The 21,270-nt window shown below is 52.9% G+C and overlaps 2 protein-coding genes across 5 annotated transcripts in view; one reads left to right on the top strand and one right to left on the bottom strand.

Moving 5' to 3' along the window:
* The first annotated feature begins 512 nt into the window (after positions 1 to 512).
* Positions 513 to 14,956, top strand: ACAA1 (acetyl-CoA acyltransferase 1). 2 transcript variants are annotated; one of them, XM_017847411.1, is made up of 12 exons: positions 513 to 891; positions 1,071 to 1,164; positions 3,695 to 3,752; positions 5,700 to 5,779; positions 6,065 to 6,107; positions 8,336 to 8,434; positions 9,858 to 9,938; positions 11,021 to 11,211; positions 11,374 to 11,553; positions 11,836 to 11,891; positions 12,007 to 12,152; positions 14,550 to 14,956. In XM_017847411.1, the coding sequence occupies exons 1-12, from the start codon at positions 721 to 723 to the stop codon at positions 14,623 to 14,625; spliced, it is 1,275 nt and encodes a 424-aa protein (XP_017702900.1). In that variant the 5' UTR covers positions 513 to 720; the 3' UTR covers positions 14,626 to 14,956. The 2 variants fall into 2 exon arrangements, with proteins under 2 accessions (XP_017702900.1, XP_017702901.1); XM_017847412.1 differs by lacking the exon at positions 11,374 to 11,553.
* Positions 14,925 to 21,270, bottom strand: part of DLEC1 (DLEC1 cilia and flagella associated protein) — a 67,739-nt gene continuing 61,393 nt past the window's right edge. The window contains exons 28-37 of one of the 3 annotated variants that reach the window (XM_017847408.1): positions 21,038 to 21,243; positions 20,807 to 20,923; positions 20,597 to 20,722; positions 20,395 to 20,489; positions 20,085 to 20,169; positions 19,672 to 19,890; positions 17,036 to 17,197; positions 15,878 to 16,031; positions 15,465 to 15,588; positions 14,925 to 15,370 (exon numbers count right to left, since the gene is read on the bottom strand). In XM_017847408.1, coding sequence (XP_017702897.1) covers positions 15,247 to 15,370; positions 15,465 to 15,588; positions 15,878 to 16,031; positions 17,036 to 17,197; positions 19,672 to 19,890; positions 20,085 to 20,169; positions 20,395 to 20,489; positions 20,597 to 20,722; positions 20,807 to 20,923; positions 21,038 to 21,243 — 1,412 coding nt within the window. In that variant the 3' untranslated portion in view covers positions 14,925 to 15,246. Of the gene's footprint in view, positions 15,371 to 15,464; positions 15,589 to 15,877; positions 16,032 to 17,035; positions 17,198 to 19,279; positions 19,389 to 19,671; positions 19,891 to 20,084; positions 20,170 to 20,394; positions 20,493 to 20,596; positions 20,723 to 20,806; positions 20,924 to 21,037; positions 21,244 to 21,270 lie in introns of those variants that run through there. The other 2 variants (XM_017847409.1, XM_017847410.1) reach the window with 2 other exon arrangements.

Genomic DNA, 21,270 nt, shown 5'->3' with positions numbered 1-21,270 from the left:
TGAAACGTTTATTCTCCAGTTAGAGAGCTTGTCACACCCCGGCACCTCTGTAAAATCTGTTCTCCCGGCCAGTCCGGAAGCCTAAATTCCCTGTCTTCTCGAAAGAATGGGAAAGCCCAACCACGTCGGAGTAGGACTCGGGCGTCTTGGAAGTATTTATGTCCCCTAGCTCGGGTACTGGGACCGGAGGGATAGCAGAGCCGACTAGGAAGTGGGTAGAGGAATTAGAGCCCCGGCTTCCATCTCCATCCCGCAAGCAGAAAGCGGTCCTAGCGCTCCAGCCTTCCGTTTGGCTGCGGGTAGGAGGCATAGGTTTGGGGGTCGGGTCTCGAGTTTGGCTACAAAAGGTGGAAAGGCTTCCGCTCTGCATTTCTGGGCGGGGATTCGTAAAGATCCACCGTTTGGTTGGCTGCGGTAGGCTAAGGTAGGCGGGGCATTGAGTGGAAAGCTCGGCTGGGCGGTGACTGTGGGCCCTCCTATAGAGGGTTCGGTAGGCGGTGGCGGGGAGGGGCGGGCTCCCAGGTCGACTCACCTTGTGGTTGGCTGCGGCGGGAGGTGGGCGGGACTTTTGGAGGGTCGCTCGCGTCTGTTCTCAGGGCTGTGGGCGGAGTTGAGGCCTTGGAGGCTGAGATGTGGTTCTGCGCGTGCGCGGACGGCTGCCTGTTAACTCCGGCGGTCGGTTCCGGGACTGGTGGCTGATCTGTGGGGTTGAGCTGCGCAATGCAGAGGCTGCAGGTAGTGCTGGGCCACCTGACAGGCCGGCCGGGTTCCGGCTGGATGCCGCAGGCTGCGCTTTGCCTGAGCGGCTCCCCGCAGGCCTCTGCCGCGGACGTGGTGGTGGTGCACGGGCGGCGCACGGCCATCTGTCGGGCAGGCCGCGGCGGCTTCAAGGTGAGGCCCGAGGGTCTGGGTGCCGAGTGTGGGAAGACGCCAGCGCGGGCCGGGGTCCGATTCGTATGTTTGGTTACCCTGCACGCCGGAGGCAGCTCCTCATCCAGCTGTGGTCGCTTTGTCTCCCTGGGGTGAGCATGGGGCACTGGGGGTCACCGCGGCTGCTCTTCCTGCTGCAGGACACCACCCCCGACGAGCTTCTCTCGGCCGTCATGACCGCGGTTCTCAAGGACGTGAATCTGAGGCCGGAAGAGCTGGGGGACATCTGTGTCGGTGAGCGCACCACCCAGGCCCTGCGCTGGGCCCTCCCCGTTTTTCCGTTCGTCCAGAGCTCTCCTCACCTCCCCACCCCGAGTTTTCACTGGGGGAACCTCCATGGCCTTGACCTTTGAAGGGGCCCTGCCCCTCCACACCTGTGGGTATTTCTCGTCAGATGGGACTGAGAAAAGAAATAAGACACATAGACAAAGTATAGAGAAATAACGGTGGGCCCAGGAGGCCAGGACACTAGGCATGGGAGGACCTGCACCAGCACCGCTCTCCGAGTTCTCTCAGTATTTCTTGATTACTATTTTCACTATCTCGGAAAGGGGAGTCCGGCAGTGTGGGGGAAAGGAAGAGAGATCAGACTGTTACTATGTCTGTGTAGAAAAAGAAGATATAAAAAACTCCATTTTGATCTGTACTAAGAAAAATTCTGCTTTGAGATGCTGTTAATCTGTAGCCTTAGCCCCAACCCTGTCCTCATAGAAACGTGCTGTATTGACTTAAGGTTTAATGGATTTAGGGCTGTGCAGGATGTGCCTTGTTAACAATTTGTTTGCAGGCAGTATGCTTGGTAAAAGTCATCACCATTCTCCATTCTCTATTAACCAGGTACACAATGCACTGCGGAAGGCCACAGGGACCTCTGCCCAAGAAAGACTGGGTATTGTCCAGGTTTCCCCCAACTGAGATAGTCTGAGATATGGCCTCATGGGAAGGGAAAGACCTTACAGTCCCCCAGCCCAACACCCATAAAGGGTCTGTGCTGAGGAGGATTAGTAAAAGAGGAAGGCCTCTTTGCAGTTGAGATAATAGGAAAGCATCTGTCTCCTGCTTGTCCCTGGGAATGGAATGTCTCGGTGTAAAACCCGACCATACATTCTATTTACTGAGTTTGGAGAAAACTGCCTTATGGCTGGAGGTGAGACATGCTGGCGGCAATACTGCTCTTTACTGCACTGAGATGTTTGTGTAAAGTCAAACATAAATCTGGCCTACATGCACATCCAGGCACAGCACCTTTCCTTAAACTTATTTAGGACACAGAGTTCTTTGTTCATATGTTTTCCTGCTGACCCTCTCCCCACCATTACCCTGTAGTCCTGCCACATCCCCGTCGTCGAGATAGTAGAGAGAGTGATCAATAAACACTGAGGGAACTCAGAGACTGGTGCCGGTGCAGGTCCTCAATTGCTGAGCACCGGTTCCCTGGGCCCACTTTTCTTCCTCTATACTTTGTTTCTGTGTCTTATTTTCTCAGTCGTCTCCGCCTTGCGAGAAATACCCACAGGTGTGGAGGGGCAGGACCTCTTAGGCAGGAGAACAGGGTGAACAGGATGGTGGGGAGAAGGTCAGCAGGAAAACATGTGAGTAAAGGAATCTGCATCATAAATAAGTTCAAGGGAAGGTACTATGCCCAGATGTGCATAGTAGGCTGGATTTATGTTTCTCTTTACCCAAATATCTCAGTGTAGCAAAGAGTAACAGCAGTATTGCTGCCAGCGTATTTTGCCTCCATCCACAGGGTGGTTTTCTCCTGTTTCAGAATAGAACCAATAGTCTTTACACTGAGACATTCCCTTCCCAGGGACGTGCGGGAAACAGAGGCCTTCCTCTTTTACTAATCTTCCTCAGCACAGACTCTTTACGGGTGTCGGGCTGGGGAACGGTAAGGTCTTTTCCTTCCCATGGGATATGGCCACGAGGCCATATCTCAGGCTGTCTCAGTGGGGGGAAATCTTAGACAATACCCAGGCTTTCTTGGGCAGAGGTCCCTGTGGCTTTCCACAGTGCATCGTGTCCCTGGTTAATAGAGAATGGAGAATGGCTATGACTTTTACCAAGCATACTGTCTGCAAACACATTGTTAACAAGACATATCCTGCACAGCCCTAAATCCCTTAAAACATTGATTCAGTACAGCACATGTTTCTGTGAGCACAGGGTTGGGGCTAAAGTTACAGATAACAGCTTCTCAAAGCAGAAACAAAGTTTCTTAGTACAGATCAACATGGAGTTTCTTATGTCTTCCTTTTCTACATAGACACAGTAAAAATCTGATCTTTCTTTTCCCCACAACCTGCAGTCTGTCACACCCCTCACCTTGAAATACTCAACATAATATGGCAAGAGTCTTATCCAGCGGATGCCACCCCTAGGTCAGCAATCACTGTTCCACCTCTCTGGGGTGACAACAGGGCTCAGAGGAGGATACCTGGGAAGATGTGCATTTTCAGAAACTCCCATTTCACTTTTAAGGGCAGACAACCTGCCCATCTCTGCTGATGTGGAAAAGCTGGGTGCGTGGGCAAGTGAGCGTGGGACCCTTAGCGACAGGAGCTGGTGGATGACCAGGACAAGCTGTTGTATGGCTGGCTCTCCCTGCCCCAAACCCTGATGTTCCAGAGCTGCAAGTGAGCCTGCCAAGGGCTAGTGTCCCAAATAAAGATCTGGAATGCCTCATCTCTGGTTTTCACAGCTATACCTTAGTGCCCAGAATACCACCACCTGGCACTGAATGAAAGTTTATTGTCCACAGGAAATGTGCTGCAGCCTGGGGCCGGGGCAATCATGGCCCGAATCGCCCAGTTTCTGAGGTAAACTTTTCTAGTTCTAGCCATGGGTTGGCCGTTTTGATGCTTTGCTGGGCCTAGGCCCCAGGGAACTCAGTCTGCAGGTTGGGGAGGATAAGGTTGGACACCAGAATGAGGCAACCAAAGTCCCTGATTCCCTGCTCTTGTGGACTCAACCTCTCTCCTACTTTAAATTGCTGAGCCAGGATACACAAGACCTTTGGGACTGGAGCAGAAGTTCTCTGTGGCTTGATTTTTAGCCAAAGCCAGGTTGTTACTTGCCTTTTGTAAGTGTGGATTCTGCCCTCATTTGTCAGGTGAGTAACCAAGTAAGCATGCTGAAAAGTGACTTTCAGCCTTTTTACTAGTTGAGCTAACTCCAGTCATATCCCACTAGCAAAGACTTTGGGATAGGGCAGAACCATGGGGAAGGGGGACACTCAGGAAGAGACCTGGTAAACTTTCCTTTAAGCGCCTGCAGGGGAAAGAGTGCTTAAATTATTTTCGTGTGTAGATTTAAGAACTGCTTAGCTTTGTACTTCTAGATGTATGGAGAAGAATAAATAGGAACATTAGCTAGTGAAGGAACAGGAAAACAAAAACCCTCTAGGAACTGGGAGAGGTTTAGACAGCCCAGCCTGTAGTTCAAGGCCCCCTACAATCTGGCTCCAGACTTACCTTCCAGCCTCATCTCCTAGCTGCTTACTCACCTTGACTTTTCTTCGTTCAGCCAGCTGTCAGCCTACTGTCTTCCCTGATATCGTCATTCTGTCTCCTTGAAGTGCTAGCCCTACCTCCTCTTTCTGCCCTAGACAGAAAGACAAACCCTGCCCAAACATAGTCTCACCGTTTTGGCATGACTTATCCAGGCTCTCAGGCTGAAAATGAGAGCCCCTTCCTCTCCAGTAGTAGCTAGCCATGTACTTCCTTCTGATGTGGTTTGCCTTCTTGGCCTATTATTTCAGTCTCTGCTAGTTGATTCATTTTCTGTGTGTTGGTTGGGCATCCTCCAGGGCACAGTGTTATAAGCATCTCAGCATCCCTCAGATGATGCCTTGTGGTAAGTAGGTATTTAGTGAACACTTGGTGGATTGAGTGAAGGAATGGTAACTACCTACTAGGGAGTTAAGGGACCCTGGAGAGATCAAACAGGCTGCACAGGAGGCTATCCACCTGAGAGAGTCTCTGCAGAGCCTGGCCTGGGCACTAGTTCAGAGACTCCCAAATCTAGCCGTACACCAGAATCACCAGAATGCTTCCACTCCCTCAGGTTCTGAGTCTCTGGGTCTGAGGAGGTCTGGAAATTTCCCTAGGACTTTTTACTGTTGGCTAAGGCAGGTAAATCAAGAGGGGAAGCCCTACTAGCTTCCAGGGCTAAGACCAGTGTGAGAGTCTTGGGGAACCTACCAGAGCAATGGATGTTAGAACACATGATTCTCATCAGAGTGCTTCGTCTAGGTGGGATCAGGCTTTCAAGAGTCCATGGGAACGTGCACGGTTAGCTATATGATTACTGGTAAGGTTGAGGGTCCCTGGCCTCAGACTTTAGGCATTTCTTTTGCTCTGGTGCTCTGTCCTAGCAGCAGTTCCTTTTCTCTGTTCTTTGGGGGAAACAGAGTACACAGTTTTCATTTTTGAATCTTCAAAGGGAGAGAGAGAAGGATCCCTGTGGCCCAAACAGGCTTCCCTTGCCTTTCGGCTGTGCTTGGTCATTGATTGAAGATACTCACAGGAATGGAAGGGAATGTGCTTGGTGGCCCTGGGGAGCAAGTGCCTGCAGAGATGGGGTCTGTCCAGTAGCTGCCCACCCCCATTCCATGTATCTGGCCTGGCATGGGGGCAGGGCTGCTGGGTTTGTTTCCCTGCCCTTTACATCCCTTGAGGGGGGCCAGTTAGAAGCATAGGACTGCTTTCCATGAGAGCCTGGCATGGAATTGGGGGCTGATTCTACTCTCTCACCTTCTGTTTCAGTGACATCCCGGAGACTGTGCCTTTGTCCACTGTCAACAGACAGTGTTCGTCGGGGCTGCAGGCAGTGGCCAGCATAGCAGGTAAGTTATGACTGGGTGGGCACCTTGGTCCTGGACCTGTGGGTTTGGGTCAGCAAAGTCGCTGTCTGCTGGGCAAGCAATAACGATTTCTGAGAGGACTCTAACCACAGAAAGAGTGCAAGAGTGCCCCTACCACTGCCCAAAGCCTTTTCTGAACATTCCTGGGTCTTCCATTTCTGAGGCTGGGGCTGAGTCCCATCTAGAGACCAGGTGGGGAAGAGGCTCCACTGCTTCCAGAACAGGTGGACTCTGGCAAAGGATGTTTATGAAATGCTTTTGTTGCAGGTGGCATCAGAAATGGGTCTTATGACATTGGCATGGCCTGTGGGTAAGAATTTTTTTCTGCCGGAGCTTATTAACCAACTTGTGACAATAAAACTAATTTTCATCTGAGTTCTCAGAGGCCATGATTTCAGGATTCCCCCCATCCCCATTAGGCAGCTGGCCGGGAGTGGGTTCTCACAAATGCAGGTTAAGAGTGGCTACCAACTCTGGCTGCTCAGGAATCACTCATACCTCTCAGCACTAGCAGGGGAGGGGAATTGGCCTCTAAAAGCTTACTTTCTTGGAAGTATTTCAGGCTGGAAAATGTGAGCAAGCATTTTGAGAAAATCCAGCATTTGGGTTTCCTTTTGGGGCCCTTGTTGATTCATGATGCTGCTGAGAGAAGTTGCAGTTTGGGTTCTCTAAAGCCAGGGACAGCTGCCTACTGTATAACTAGTTTGTTCATTTTACTAGGCTGTCTGTCCCTTTGTCTCCCTACCCTGGTACCAATGTGGAAACTTCCAGCTGCCTATGGGCTGTGAGGGACAAAATGAGATCTGTGGTGGTTTGGTCACTGTCACCTCCACCTAGACTGTGGCTCCATCGTTGGCTGCAGCAAATGGAGCTGCAGAAGTTGTATTTGGCAGTGCCTCCAGGGAAGGGCAGGGCACTGGTGCCCAGGCTTGGGTGGGCATCTGGTGCTGGGAGGGCAGGGGAGTAAGGGCTTTGGCAGGCTGGGCGAAGTGAGCAACCCCAGGGTTCTGAAATACCCCTGCTGCCTTTTGCATCCTCTTTAGAGTATTTCTATACACATTGCTGGCCCCTGTTCCAGGGCTGTGGCAGCTGGCACTGAGTTGTACTGACCTATGTCTACAGTTGTAAATAAAGCCAAAGACCACTCTACAAGGACTTTGGCTGGGCACGGGCCACTGCCCTTTGATTTCTGTCATGTTCTTCTATTTTACTGGGTGAAAGGTGGTGTGGATAACTTGAGAAGGGCTGGAGCTTTTATGAGTTTCTTAGAGAGTATCTGATTCCCAAGCAGGTTAAGGACCATGGTACTAGGATATTAAGATCTGGGTCGGGCTTGACACCCACATCATAGCCTGACTGTTCTCCATAGGCTTTGATCAGCAAGTATGTAGCACAGGGCACTCTAGTTGGAAGTGGGCTCTGAGGCCAGACTACTTAAATGTGGATCCAGGCTGGGTGACAATTGGACAAGTTATACAGTCTCCCTAGACCTCAGTCTCCTGATCTATAAAATGGGGATACCTAGCTCAGCTCTGTTGAAGTTGAGAAGAATAAATGGAGTAATACCAACAGCTTACACTGTGGAGTATTTGTCTGTCATGTGACTGACACTGAAGCACTCTTAACATCTGAAAAGAATTCAGAATAGTGCTGGGCACAAGAAAAGCACTCAGTCAAGGTTATCTGTTAGCATCCCTTGAGGCGTTAGGGTCCCCCATCGCCTCAAAACCCTTTTTTGACCACACTACGCTGCCGTCTCCTTCCTCTCAGCTCGTAGCACTTCCTTGTCTATGCAGGTCTGATCGCCCTTTGAGCTCAGCTTTGTGGTTACTTTAATTTTATTTTATTTATTTATTTTTGAGATGGAGTCTCGCTCTGTCGCCCAGGCTAGAGTGCAGTGGTGCAATCTCGGCTCACTGCAAGCTCTGCCTCCTAGGTTCACACCATTCTCCTGCCTCAGCTTCCCGCCCTGGCGCCCGCCACCATGCCCGGCTAATATTTTGTATTTTTAGAGAGGCGGGGTTTCACCGTGCTGGCCAGGACGGTCTCGATCTCCTGACCTCGTGATCCACCCGCCTCAGCCTCCCAAAGTGCTGGGATTACAGGCATGAGCCACCACGGCCAGCCTGTGGTTACTTTCAAATTGTCTCTTCTCCCTTCTGAATTTGTGGGCCCTGAGGGCAGGTCCTGGCTTGTGGATGTGTTTCCTCCTCTGTGGCTGACACCAGAAGGCTTTTCTCTGGAACTGCCAGTTGGCTGATTTAGCAGTTGTATAGGGAAGCATAGCCCTGCCCCCAGGAGTGTTTATTGTGCAGTGCTGTGTCCTGGGGTGGGGGGTGAAATAGAGACAGGGCTCAGTAGCCCTGTACTCACAGCTGGGCCTTGCTGGCCAGGTGCCCTGCCTGTGGCTCCGAGAGGCCCACTGGACTTCCTAGGGCTCCCTGGCTATTTCCTAGCACTTGCCAAGTGTTCAGCTATCTCTGGAGGAGTCCTGCTAGAGCCCAGTTCACCTTACCTTCTCCTCTTCCTCCTCCCCAGGGTGGAGTCCATGTCCCTGGCTGACAGAGGGAACCCTGGAAATATTACTTCACGCTTGATGGACAAGGAGAAGGCCAGAGATTGCCTGATTCCTATGGGGTGAGTGCTCCCATAGCTCTGTGTGCTTGTGCCCTCTCAGCCTGGAGCAGGGAGCCAAGGAACTTTATCATCTCGGCTGGCGGTGCCAAGCCTTGGCCTCCTTCCTTTGGGCATGGTCTGCTCCGCAGGGACTTTGGGGATGACACTTGATGTTGCCCTTGACTTCCATTTCCTGAAGCCCCCAGGTCCTCTCTGTGCCCCCTAGTTTCCAAACATCACCTACCTTGTCACTCCTACACTGAGGTGCTCAGTCATAGGAAGGACGATGGTAGCTCCACTCCAAAGCCTTGGGGGCCTAGAAGGTTGAGAAGGCAGTGGGAAGCTTGTGATGATTGAACATGCTGGTGGGGGGAATTGTGCCCTGTCAGGTGCAACATGAAAAGTATGTGGCATTTGGCCAGGTGTGGTGGCTCACACCTGTAATCCCAGCACTTTGGGAGACTGAGGTGGGCGGATCACGAGGTCAGAAGATTGAGACCATCCTGGCTAACACAGTGAAACCCCGTCTCTACTGAAAATACAAAAAATTAGCCAGGCATGGTGGCGGGCACCTGTAGTCCCAGCTACTTGGGAGGCTGAGGCAGGAGAATGGTGTGAACCTGGGAGGCAGAGGTTGCAGTGAGCCGAGATCGCGCCACTGTACTCCAGCTTGGGTGACAGAGCGAGCCTCTGTCTCCAAAAAAAAAAAAAAAGAAGAAAAGAAAAGTATGTGGCATTTGTATGGCTTAGCTTCTCTGAGCCTCTGGGCCATCCCCAGGGTCTGTGGGCCAAGAGTCCTGGATCCACTAGATATATGAGGAGACTAAGGCTTGGAGAGGGGCAGTGCCGTGGCTTCTTTCACATACTGTATCTTCAAGGGAAGCCTATAAAGCCAGAAGCCCAGGCTGGAAGGCCTAGCTGTGGCTCTAGGTTCTCAGGATAAGCATAGACCCCAGCCAAGGTGACCAGGAAGCCTAGGTTTGGCCTTTCCGGAGGAGATTTGGGAGTCCTCATCTCCCTACATTGCAGCAGTTTTCCTTGAGGCATAGAAGAAGCTGGCCAGGAGTAGCCAGTTAGTGCCCCCACCCAAGCCCTCCCCTGCTCCTTTTCTCCCCTGCGCTGAGGCAGCTCACCCAGGGAACAAACTCTTTTCTGCAACTGCCCCTATGCAGGCTGCCCTATCTCTTGGAGGAAGTCTCTTTGGTGTATGAGCTTCTCAGGATCTGGCCAGCATTGCTGACTTCCCTATCTGTGCCTTTATATCCACCCTCAGGACAGGCTGTACCATATCCTGAGTCATCACTACTGTGTGTCATGGACTGCCCTTACATCCTCTCCTGCTTAGAGCCTTGGGAATCCAGAGTTCTAAGCACAGCTCTACAGCCTGGTCCCTTCCTCTAGGCTATCAGACCAATGCCCACACTATCTGCTGTTTGTGTTCTAGGATAACCTCTGAGAATGTGGCTGAGCGGTTTGGCATTTCACGGGAGAAGCAGGATACCTTTGCCCTGGCTTCCCAGCAGAAGTGAGTACTGCTTGGGGAGGAATGTTTAAAGGGCTGGAGAGTGAGGTTTTGAGTCTATCCTAAGTGGTCTGAAGTGGCACCGTTTTGTAGTTACCGCTGGGCAGTGAGTGCTTTCCAGGCCTCGTGCCACCCAGGTTGTGGGTGGGAAGTGGGAAGTGTCAGGGCCACTGTGAGTTGGTAGTACTTCCAGGTTCTATTACTGTCTGTTCACCCTGACTTTGCCCTAGCTAGGCCTCAGTTTCCCCCTGTGTTCTTTTCTGGCTGTGGTTTGCAGATTGGACATTGTAGCCTGGAGTGTGGGGCCAGCAATGTTAGGGACCCTGGTCCTAGCTTCTGGACCATGCTGGGTCTGTGGCAGCATCCTGAGGCAAGAACTGGGGATGATATCAGAGAAACCCCAGGGGCTCAGGCAGGCTAAGATTGGCAAGTCCTGCCTGTCCAGAGAGAGGACAGCAAAAGCAGGAGTGGTATCTGGGCCAGGTTGGCTTCCCTGAGGCAGTGATTCTTAGCCACTTTGGGTCACATACCATTTGAAAATGTGTTGGAAGCCTTAGATTCCTTCCACTGGAATGTCCCTGGGCACTTAATATGCTGCACATGTTTGCAAGGGTCACCCTTAAATACCTTGTGCTTTAAAACTGCTTAAATAAAAAATACATGAGTAGTTTAGTATATGTCACTTTAAATAGGTGGAAACTGGGGAGTAGATGACATCGAACTGTTGAGTTTGAGCAGAAAAGTTGGCAGAACCCAGCACAAATATTTCTGGGGTTCCATCCTCAGTTCAGCAGAGAGAGCCAAGCAGGCTTAGTCCCTCTCGGACAAAGGGCTCTAAGTGGAGGCACCACCTCCAAACACCCTTGCCCCTTTTGAGGCTGGGATTGGCCACGATCTGGAGGTCTAGGGCTGATGGTGAAGTAGGCCCTGTAAGGCCTTGGCCATGCCCTCAGAGCTCCCCCAAAGTCCAGCATGTCCCTGAATTTAGCAGCCTAAGCTTGCATCTACCCAAATGGATAGGGGTTGGCGGCAGGGAGGAAGGGAACCCCAAGGGAGCTGAGCCTGGCTGTCCATGGTGCTGGCAGGGCAGCAAGAGCCCAGAGCAAGGGCTGTTTCCAAGCTGAAATTGTGCCTGTGACCACCACGGTCCATGATGACAAGGGCACCAAGAGGAGCATCACTGTGACCCAGGATGAGGGTATCCGCCCCAGCACCACCATGGAGGGCCTGGCCAAACTGAAGCCTGCCTTCAAGAAGGATGGTTCTACCACAGCTGGTGAGACTGGTCCGGGGTGCGGTATGAGAAAGGAGGCCATGGCCATGCTGGGTGCTGTACTCTGGGAACCTGGAATAGACCCCTCTGCAAAGTAGAAGTGGGAGGGCTAGGATCTCCTCAGCCCCACCCCGATGCCTTCTTACCCCAACAATTTGCCCCTAGGAAACTCTAGCCAGGTGAGTGATGGGGCAGCTGCCATCCTGCTGGCCCGGAGGTCCAAGGCAGAAGAGTTGGGCCTTCCCATCCTTGGGGTCCTGAGGTCCTATGCAGTGGTTGGGGTCCCACCTGACATCATGGGCATCGGACCTGCCTACGCCATCCCTATAGCTTTGCAAAAAGCAGGTAAGGTGGCTCCTTCACATCGTATCTGGGTCCCACCTGGATCCTGCAGCTGCCCTGCATGCTGTTGCCAGGGCCATGAGGGTGGTCCTGTGGGTGCTGCAGAGTGGAGGTGGGGCAGGCTAGTGTCCCATACTCCAAGCCCTTCCTGACCCCACAGCTGAGACTGGCTCACCCTTTTGGAAGAGACACATACCAGGCAGCCTGTAGGCCCATGGATGGGGCGGGTCCCAGGGGAGACAGACTGCCAGTGTGTCAGTTCAGGTCTCTCTACCTTGCCTGCAGGGCTGACAGTGAGTGACGTGGACATCTTCGAGATCAATGAGGCCTTTGCAAGCCAGGTGAGCCCTTGTTTCTCAATGTTGCCTTGGCCCTGGACAGCCGAGGTGGAGTGAGCAGGCAAGTGGTGCAGGGGAGGGGTAAGAGGGCTGTAACTGATGATCTGCCTCCTTCCAGGCTGCCTACTGTGTGGAGAAGCTACGACTCCCCTCTGAGAAGGTGAACCCTCTGGGGGGTGCAGTGGCCTTAGGGCACCCACTGGGCTGCACTGGAGCACGGCAGGTCATCACGCTGCTCAACGAGCTGAAGCGCCGTGGGAAGAGGTAAGGCTTTGCTCCTGGCAGTGGGGTCGTGGGGGGATACCCAAGTCAGGGCACCTGAAGGGCAGGGGATAGAGGTAGGTGGGCTTTGGATCATAATTTCAACAGACACAGTCCTGAGCGCCGTAATCCCAAATGTTGAAATCCCAAAAGATCAAAGTCCCTAAGGTCTTGGCTGGTCCAAAGGTAGTGAGTTATCTTGATTGTTCAGTTACAGATCAAACTCCTTATTCTACTCTTTACCTCCTTCTTACTTCTACACTTGACTAGTCAAGCAGAAAGATCCTTACTGTCTAAAATCCCAAAAAATCACAATCTGAAAAGATTAAAATCTTGAATGTTGAAATCCTAATGTTGAATTCATGTTACGAATTCTAGAGAAGGGATTAGTGCAATTTCCACCGTATGTAGAATAGAACCATTACCTTGTTATTGTCTTTATTTGGAAATTAAGTATGGTTTAAGGAGATGTGAATGGGTGCTAAGTTGACAAGGAATGGACTTAATTTTGGGAATACCTAGAAACCTGACAAAGTAATGTTTTGGGTGTGTCTGTGAGGGTGTTTGCAGAGGAGGTTAGAGTATGCATCTGAGTGGACCAGGTGGGGAAGATCCGCCCTCAGTGTTGGCAGGCACCATCTAATTGCCTAGGGCCCTGGAGAGAACAAATGCAGAAGGTGAACTGTCTCTCTCAGAGCTGGGACACACTTTCTGCCTTGGGCATCAGAAATCTGATTCCATGAAAGTGCATTATGACATTGACTTTGTAAGCCTTGTGCATGTACATAAAAATGTTGAAACTTCCTCAGTAAATGAAGAAGTGTGCTGTTTGTGCACCTGCATTTGTGAAAGATAAAATTTCTCAAGATCTTCGTTCTTTGGGTGACTACTTATGCAGTGCTGACCCATCCCAGGTTGGTTTGTTTTTTGAGACAGGGTCTTACTCCGTTGCCCAAGCTGGAGTGGAGTGGCTCCATCTCAGGCTCACTGCAACCTCTGCTTGCCTGGCTCAAGCAATCCTCTCACCTCAGCCTCCTAAGTAGCTGAGACTATATGTGTGTGCCACCACACCCAGCTAATTTTTTGTATTTTTTGTAGAGACAGGGTTTTGCTATGTTGTCCAGGCTGGTCTCGAACTCCAGGGCTCAAGTGATCCTCCCACCTTAGCTTCCAAAGTGCTGGGATTACAGGTGTGAGCCATAGTGCCTGGCTCCGTCAGTTTTTGATCAATCTCATTAAAAGACATAGGTTGTCCTTCATGGTATTCATATGACTGCAGTTATAAAGCTGGGTGCACACGATTACCAGCCATTTATACAGTTTGCTTTTTAACCTATTTATGAATACATTTTGTCTGTTTATAATTGTTATACTCCTGTGACTATTGTTAGCATACTTGAGTGTTTATGCCTGCAAAAATTTGTAATTATTGCCTATTTTATTGTGTAAAGTAGCCTGTGAAGTGTCCTGTTGTTTTTGTTCCTCAAATAAGTCTGCTTTTAAAATGTACATTTTTTTTTTTTTTTGACATGGAGTCTCACTCCGTTGTCCAGGCTGGAGTGCAGTGGTGTGATCTCGGCTCACTGCAACCTCTGCCTTTTGGGTTCAAGCAATTTTCCTGCCTCAGCCTCCCGAGTATCTGGGATTATAGGTGTCTGCCACCACACCCAGTTAAATTTTGTATTTTTAGTGGAGACAGGGTTTCACCATGTTGGCCAGGCTGGTCTTGAACTCCTGACCTCGTGATCCACCTGCCTCAGCCTCCGAAAGTGTTGGGATTACAGGTTTGAGCCACTGCACCTGGTCTAAAAATGTAAATATCTTTTAAATCAATCTTTTAAAAAAAGTTTTTTTCTAAAATGGGGGTCTTGCTATATTGGCTGGTCTTGAACTCCTAGCCACAAGTGATCCTCTTGCCTCAGCCTGCTGAATAGCTGGGACTACAAGTAGGTGCCACCATGCCAGGCTTCCAAATTATTTTTTCCAGAATTATATTTTCTGGATTTTGGTCTTTTAGGATTGTGATTTTCAGGATTTTAGACTTTAGGGATTTTGTTCTTCCAGGATTTCAACATTTGGGATGATTGTGTTTGGAATTGTGTCTTTTGGGATTATGATCGGTCCCTGGGGAGGAGAACATGCACACAGAAACACCCTGAACTGAGGATGTAGGGGTATGATCCCTGTTTCCCTGAGGGCCAGCCTTGAAAGGGATACTAGCCTGCAGTGGGCATCTGCCACCGTGTGTATGCCCAAGTGGGAGGCCAGGGTACTGCTTGCCCACAGATCTGGTCTGATGGTTTTGCATCCTACTTGTCCATGAAGTCCTTCTGGCTCAGCCTGGTCTGGAGGTAACTTGATGGGTGCCTTTGCCCAGCCAATTAAGTTTTGTTTTCATAGGGCATATGGAGTGGTATCCATGTGCATCGGAACTGGAATGGGAGCCGCTGCTGTCTTTGAATACCCTGGGAACTGAGTGAGGTCCCAGGCTGGAGGCGCTACGCAGACAGTCCTGCTGCTGTAGCAGCAAGGCAGCAACACTACAGAAGCAAAACCACATGAGAAAACTCAGCACTGGTGGTGGTGGCAGTGGACAGATCAAGGCACTTCAACTCATTTGGAAAATGTGAACACTGATGACATGGTATAGGAGTGGGTAGGGTGTTGAGCCACGCATCAGACCCTCTTTAGCTGTGCAAGACAAAAGCAGCCTGGGTCACCCAGGCCACAAGGTTAATTCTTAGGGCAAGGCGAATTCATGGATGAGAAGTGCAATGGGCATAGTAAAACTGCATGAATTTATCTTAGTGGCTGTGGTTTTTTTCCAAGGCTAATTTTGCCATACTGGTCTGCACTGTGCAATGAGTAGTGATTCTCAATGCGGTGGTCTCTACTGTGGTGTGGCCTATCCTTTGTGTTAGCTCTGAGGACATATCATGAAGGCCTAGGCTGAGACCATTGTGGAAGGGGGTTCTTCCATTCCAGGAGCTGCCTAGAGGTCCCCAAGTCTGTGTCTTTGTGCTGAAGATATGCTCCTAATCCCTGGGCAATGTTTATTTTCCAGCTGGGGCCTAGGGCTGAGGGCTGGGGCGGAGCCTCAGGGCTGGTGAGGCAACATGTATCTCTCATCATAAGAGCCTTGGCCCCGGAGCCGCAGGGTGCAGGACTTCTCACCAAGCACACCTTCCACCACCATCGTGGACTCGTACAGCTCACTACTCCTGTGGGGAGCATGTGGGGGCTGAGGTTAGGAAGGGCCTGGGCAGGGGGTCCAGGCCCTGTGGGCAGTTTGGGGGAGGTTGGAAGGGGCTGTACCTGGCAGTGAAGAAAACCTGCAAGGCGATGGAGGTTGGGGGTGCATTGGCGGATCGTGCTTCTAGCAGCCCACTGTTTGGGGAGACCCCGAAGGCCACAGCGGCCTTGGGTGGCTCCTGCTGGCCTGCACCAAAGGGAAGGGAAGACACATGAGTGCAGGCAGCCCCATGTACTGCCACAGGAACACTTCACCCTCCCCCAGGCCTGTACCTCTGGTCTTGCTCAGCACTGCAGGGCAGGGCAAGCCTGAGATCATGTGGAATTGGGGGACTGGCTGTTCTGTGGAAATTCCAAGTGGTGCCTGCCCTGGGAGCCAGCATGCAAGGACAGGGCACAGGGGCCCCCTTCCTGGGGGTCTTCTCTTGTCACAACCCTGTAGGGGAACAGTGGGTAGGTGGGAGAGTAGGACATACCCATCAGCATAGTCCAGTAGCTTCGGCAGCCGCTCAGGTTCATCAGGTAGACCTCCCGAACTCGCTGCTGGCTCACAAAGCAGGTCCCAAAGTCCACCCAGCTGGTGGAGAGCTGCAGCTCAGGCACGGCCACCACAGCCCGCAGGGGCACCACCTGTGGGAGACCAGACAACCTTGTCCATTCTGGGTGGGCTCTGAGCCAGGGCCTCTGGGACACAGGGAACCCTGCTGACCCCAAGTGCTGATGCTCCTGAGGAAAACGGGAAGTGGCCAGCGCCACCTTCGAAAGCCACAGGCTGCTACTGGGAGTCTGCGCAGGGAAAGGGCCAGGGTGATGCCATCTATTCCCCCGCTGTCCCTGCCTCCCTAACTCATAAAGCTCCAGTCCCTGCGCCCTGGCTGGTTGGGCTGCCCTCCTTCACCCCTCCTCCTCCTACAGTGGCCCCCAAGGCCCATCCCTCAGCTCCTCTCAGGACCTGGACCATTTGTTTGTGTCCCTTGGCTGCAGGCCTCACCTGTGCCCTGCTCTATCTCCTGGCAGCCCCTGCATCACACTCGGGCGCTGCCATGCACGATCCCACGGCCTCAGCCCCAGCAGCTGCCTGGGTGCCAGGCTGGAGCGCCTCTGCTCCACTGCTCAGCCTCCTGTCCCCGGCCTCTCTGGAGTCCTCCCCAGCCCACTCCTTCACTCCTTACCAGTAGCCCCTGCTTAGCCTCCACACAACGACCTGGTGACCTTCTGGTCCGTGGTACTCGCCCTGGTGCTTGAAATCTGGCAAGCCCCAGGGCTGCCCCTCGCAGCTGCCTCAGGTGCTCACTGTCCCCACCCATCAGGCCTTTCTTTTGGCCTGGCCGTCAACCTGTTTCCCTTCCTTGATTAATCGGTGTACAGGCTTCATGTGCTACCTCCTGCAGGGAGCCTTCCCTGATTTCCCACACTCAGGCCCTCACCTGGCTTTGGGCTCATGAGGCAGGTGAGGGTGGATGGCCCTCATCTCTCTGCACACAGGTCTTCTCCTAGGGGAGACTGAGCACTAGGACAGAGGCAGGGGTTCCTTATTTCTAAGGGCCCTGCTAGGGCTTTCTCCTCTGGCCCCAGCAGAACAGAGCCCAGCCTACTTCCACCCTCCTCCACATGTGGGTGGGCCGGGGGCATGCCTGAGTGGTCTGGTTGGTGTACTCCAGGAGCAGATTCTGAGTAAACACCATCTCTCTCTCTCCACTCGCGCTCTGCTGAATGTCCACCCCAGGCAGCATCTGGTCGGCCGGGAGCTTCTGATAGGAGAGCAGCTCCAGGGAGAGTGAGAAGGATACATTCACCTGAGCAGATGTGGACATGCTGTAAACTCCGGCTGCAGAGGGCAGGTGGCCACTTCCCCACCTGGAGCTCCATCCTCCTTCCCTCCCAGGCCCAGCCCCCGAAGGCCCGGACTGGCCCAGCCCTGCTCAGCCAACAGCCCAGCAGCTCCCCAACCTGGTGCTTTTCATTCCACAAGTGCTGCCCAGCACCTACTCTGCCCAGCACCCTGCTAGTGTCAGGGACAAGTCACGTCTGCCCTCAGAGGTCAGAGGCTAGAGGGGAAGGTACATGAGCAAGCTGCCCTTTACCACTTCAAATTCCCAGAGCTGTGGTTGGACTCAGAGGCAGAGGAAGGACTTGGTCTGTGTGCTGAGGACAGTGAAGAGCCTCTGACAGGTCACTGACCTGGCGGGGAGGTAGGCTGCAGACCACACATGAGTGTGATGATGCCATACCAGGGGCTGAGGCTGTAACTGAGGCTGGACAGGATGGAGCTTGGACTCCTGGCTCCCAGCACAGGTCCTTGGTACAAGTTTATTAGAATCAACTGTGAGGCACTTGTTAAAAATACAGATTCTTAGGCCTCACCCAGACCTTCACATCTCTGGAGGTGGGGTCTGGGAGCTGCTGCCTTAGTAAGTTTTGTCAAGGGTACTAATTTGCTGGGAGTAGTGGCTCACATCCGTAATCCCTCCTTCCCTCCCAGGCCCAGCCCCTGAAGGGAGGTTTTGGGAGGCTGAGGTGGGAGGATCGCTTGAGCCCAGGAGTTCAAGACCAGCCTGGGCAACGTAATGAGACCTTGTCTCTGCAAATAATAGCTGGGCATGGTGGCATGTGCCTCTGGTCCCAGCTACTTGGGAGGCTGAGGTGGGAGGATTGCTTGAACCCCCAGGCAGTTGAGGCTTCAGTGAACCATGATCATGCCACTGCACTCTAGCCTGAGTGACACAGCAAGACCCAATCTTAAAAAATAGGCCACTGATTTATTGGCAGGCTTAGAAACCGCTGTCCTAAACCAAGATATGGGTGTAGGGATAAAGAAAAGAGAATAGTGTTGGGAGAACTTTAGGAGGGGGCATCCGCGGGCTTGGTGGCGTGGTCAGAGATCGGTCTACGACAAGGGGTGCCAGAGCTCTGGGCATGAGCAAGGGGGTTGGGAGTGGTATTTGCTGAGACAAAATGCCACCACAAAAAGGAGGCACAGGTGTGGGGCAGGACAAGGTGGGGGAGGGGATGGGGAGTTCACTTTGGACAGGCTGAGTTTGGCTCTAGAGCCTGGGAGATAATTCTGGCCAGGAGCCAGAAACCTGAGCATTGTTAGCTCATGGAGGGTGAGATGCAGCACCATTATGTGATGTCCTTTTTGTGGAACCTTTGGGCTTCCCCAGAGCTGCCAAGGACTTTTAAATGCCTGGTGGCTAACTGCCATATCTGCTGGGAAGCTCTGGTGGAATGGAACTTCTGCCTGTGCTCTGAGCCTTCCCCTCCATTTAACTTGTTGAAGGGAGCAAATGCAAAGTGGGTCAAGGGTGCCATTCTGTCTTCTGCAGATCCGTGTGTGTCCCTGACCTCCATGATGAGGTCCTCGGGGAGTTCCATCACCTAGCCCAGCATCTAGTACACAGCAGGCTCTCGCTACACAGTGGAGTATACATTGGATAGAGAGAATATGGCTGTTCACTGAGGCTCTGGAAATGGATGAGACAACTCAGAAATGTGCAGAGTGAGGCTAGAGCCTGGCAGAGCTCAAGGGAGCACAGTATAAAGAGAAGCCCTCCAAGGAGAGGAAGAAAGAGGACCTCTGAAGCAGGAGGGGAAGTAGGAGACAGGGCAGGGCTGTCTACCCTCAGCCTGCCTCTGCACACCCTGGAAGCCCACTGTGCAGATATGGGTGTGCACACACTCAGCCTCCTTCCAGTTGCCTCAGAGACCAGAGGAAGAAGTTGATGGTTTCCACTGAGGTCCTGACATTCCCAAGACCTTCCCCTACCCAACCAACTCTGAAAATACAGGATCCAATTATCACTAAGAATTAGTTAGAAGAGGAAAATTTACATTAGAATCTGGAGTGTCTTACAATTACAGCAACCCCATGGGCTCACCTGAGCTGGGACACAAACCCTGAGCTTGCATAGGAGGACGGAGTCTGTGTGGGAAGGGGAGGTACTCGCAGGAATGCATCAGCCTCCACCAGCATCTCAGCAGTGGGGACTAAGAGGGAAAGGGAAGTCTGGGGACATTTCTGGAACAAGTACATGCATGTTTGTGAACACAATGTCTGGTGTGTCCATGCCCATGTCAGCCACTTGTGCAGCGGTGCTGAATGTGGTGTCTCTGGTGTGAGCACACCCCCGAGTGTTCATGCAGGGTATGGCAGGGTCAGGCATGCAGTTTGCATCTGGGTACAAGCATGTTAGGGTGGCATGCAGGGGTGCTGTCTATACGCATGCGAGGGTGTGCCGTCAAGGCAAGGGCTGCAGACGCCCCCACTGACCAGCATGTTCTCCTGTGCTGGGAGCACCAGCTGCTTGTCTGCTGAGGCTGTCTCCTCCTCACACTCCTGCTTCTGGCCAGGGCCAGGAGCTCTGTGGTCCCGGCTCGCCCCATCTTGGGAAACAGAGAAGGGCCTGGAGACCATGAGCCGGAAGTAGTGTGGGATCTCTGTAGTGTTGGTGAGCTTCAGGTGGTGGGTGATCACCAGCTCACTCAGCACCTGGGCAGCCACAGAGGTAGGAGGCAGGGAATGCATCTTGTCTCTCTCTTCAACCTCACGGCTCTAGGGTAGGGCTGGGAAGGCTGGGGGAGGGGACTTGGACTCAGACTATAAGGCCTGAATCCCAGAAGGGCACACAGAGACATCTGAGGTCCAGGTAAGCTGGCAGGGCCAGAGGGTGGCAGCACACTCACCCCAGAGCAGGGCTGCTCGGGAATGAGGTCACTGGCCTGGCACTGGAATTCCATGTTGCCGCCATAGTCCAGCTCCACACTTAGCCTGCCCAGCAATAGGCATTGTTGGGGCAAGCCAGGCACCTGGGACCTCCTGGCTGCCCTGACTCTGCTCATCCAGCCTCAGGCCAGCCTTTCCCCGGGCTCCTTTGCTGACTTCTCCCACCCATGCCTGCCCTTTTGCTCTGAGAGCCCTGCCTGGCTCCACCAGTGCCTGGTGAGGGTGCACCCCATGGGGATGAAAGGAGATGGGGCACCCCAGCTGACTCACTGTGCAGGCCTCACGTAGCTATGCAGGTCCAGTTTCAGGGGTCCCACCGCAAAGTCCTGCAGGCGATGCCTCTTCCCTGGAATCTCCCTTTCCACCTACTGAGCCCAAGTCTGATCACAGCTGATCCCTGGGCTGAGCAGGCAGCATGCTACCCAGGAGGGAGCAGTGGCTGCAGCCCCCAACCCAGGCCAGAAGAGCTCACCTTGCTGTCCAAGCTCATGAAACCCAGGGCGTAGCCAGTACACTCCACCTTGTGCAGGATCTCAGGGCTGAGCACCATGGGGGTGAAGGAGATGTAGATGGTGCTGCTGCCCCCAGCAGGGACCACCTGGCATGGACACAGCAGCCTTAGCACTGTCCCATGCCACTGGCTGGCCAATGCAGACAGCTCCCAGCCCCTACCCCAACTCACCACCTGCTTGGGGCTGATAGAGTACAGGTGGCCGGATGGCACCCCCTCATGTGCCTGCAGGATGACTGAGATGAGCTTCTGTGACACTCTATTGCTGGCACTGGAGCTGCCCTCAACCTGTCACCAAGGAGTCACTGAGGTTCACGCAGTCACTGAGGTTCAACTAGCCTACTAGCCACACCTCAGTGACCCTCAGTAGCCAGCCTGCCCCGCCCCTCCACCCCTGCTCACCGATGAGTCAGTTTCATGGCTGAATTCTGATGAATTGGAGGGGCTTGGGGACCAGAGGAGGCAGCCACCCTCAGAGGTATCAGGGCACACAAGCTCGTTCCCGGCTTGGTCCCGCAGCGGGAAAGGTGGCCCATAAAACACCAGCAGCTCCACCAGCTGGTCTTCCTTGTCATCTGGAACATAGGTCTCCCAATCCAGGCGGATGTCTGGGGCAGATGTGGGGGGCAGGGTGA

Source organism: Rhinopithecus bieti, unplaced genomic scaffold (genome assembly GCF_001698545.2).
Source record: "Rhinopithecus bieti isolate Rb0 unplaced genomic scaffold, ASM169854v2 scaffold_30015, whole genome shotgun sequence".
Lineage (NCBI taxonomy): Eukaryota > Metazoa > Chordata > Mammalia > Primates > Cercopithecidae > Rhinopithecus > Rhinopithecus bieti.
Note: the sequence above shows the minus strand (reverse complement) of the source record. Positions and strands in the feature narration are given on the sequence as shown.

Coding starts and splice junctions, on each gene's coding strand:
- ACAA1 (XM_017847411.1), top strand. CDS start 721: ATGCAGAGGCTGCAGGTAGTGCTGGGCCACCTGACAGGCCGGCCGGGT. Junction 6,108..8,335: donor GACATTGGCATGGCCTGTGG/GTAAGAATTTTT, acceptor CCTCCTCCCCAG/GGTGGAGTCCATGTCCCTGG. Junction 11,892..12,006: donor ATGAGGCCTTTGCAAGCCAG/GTGAGCCCTTGT, acceptor GCCTCCTTCCAG/GCTGCCTACTGTGTGGAGAA.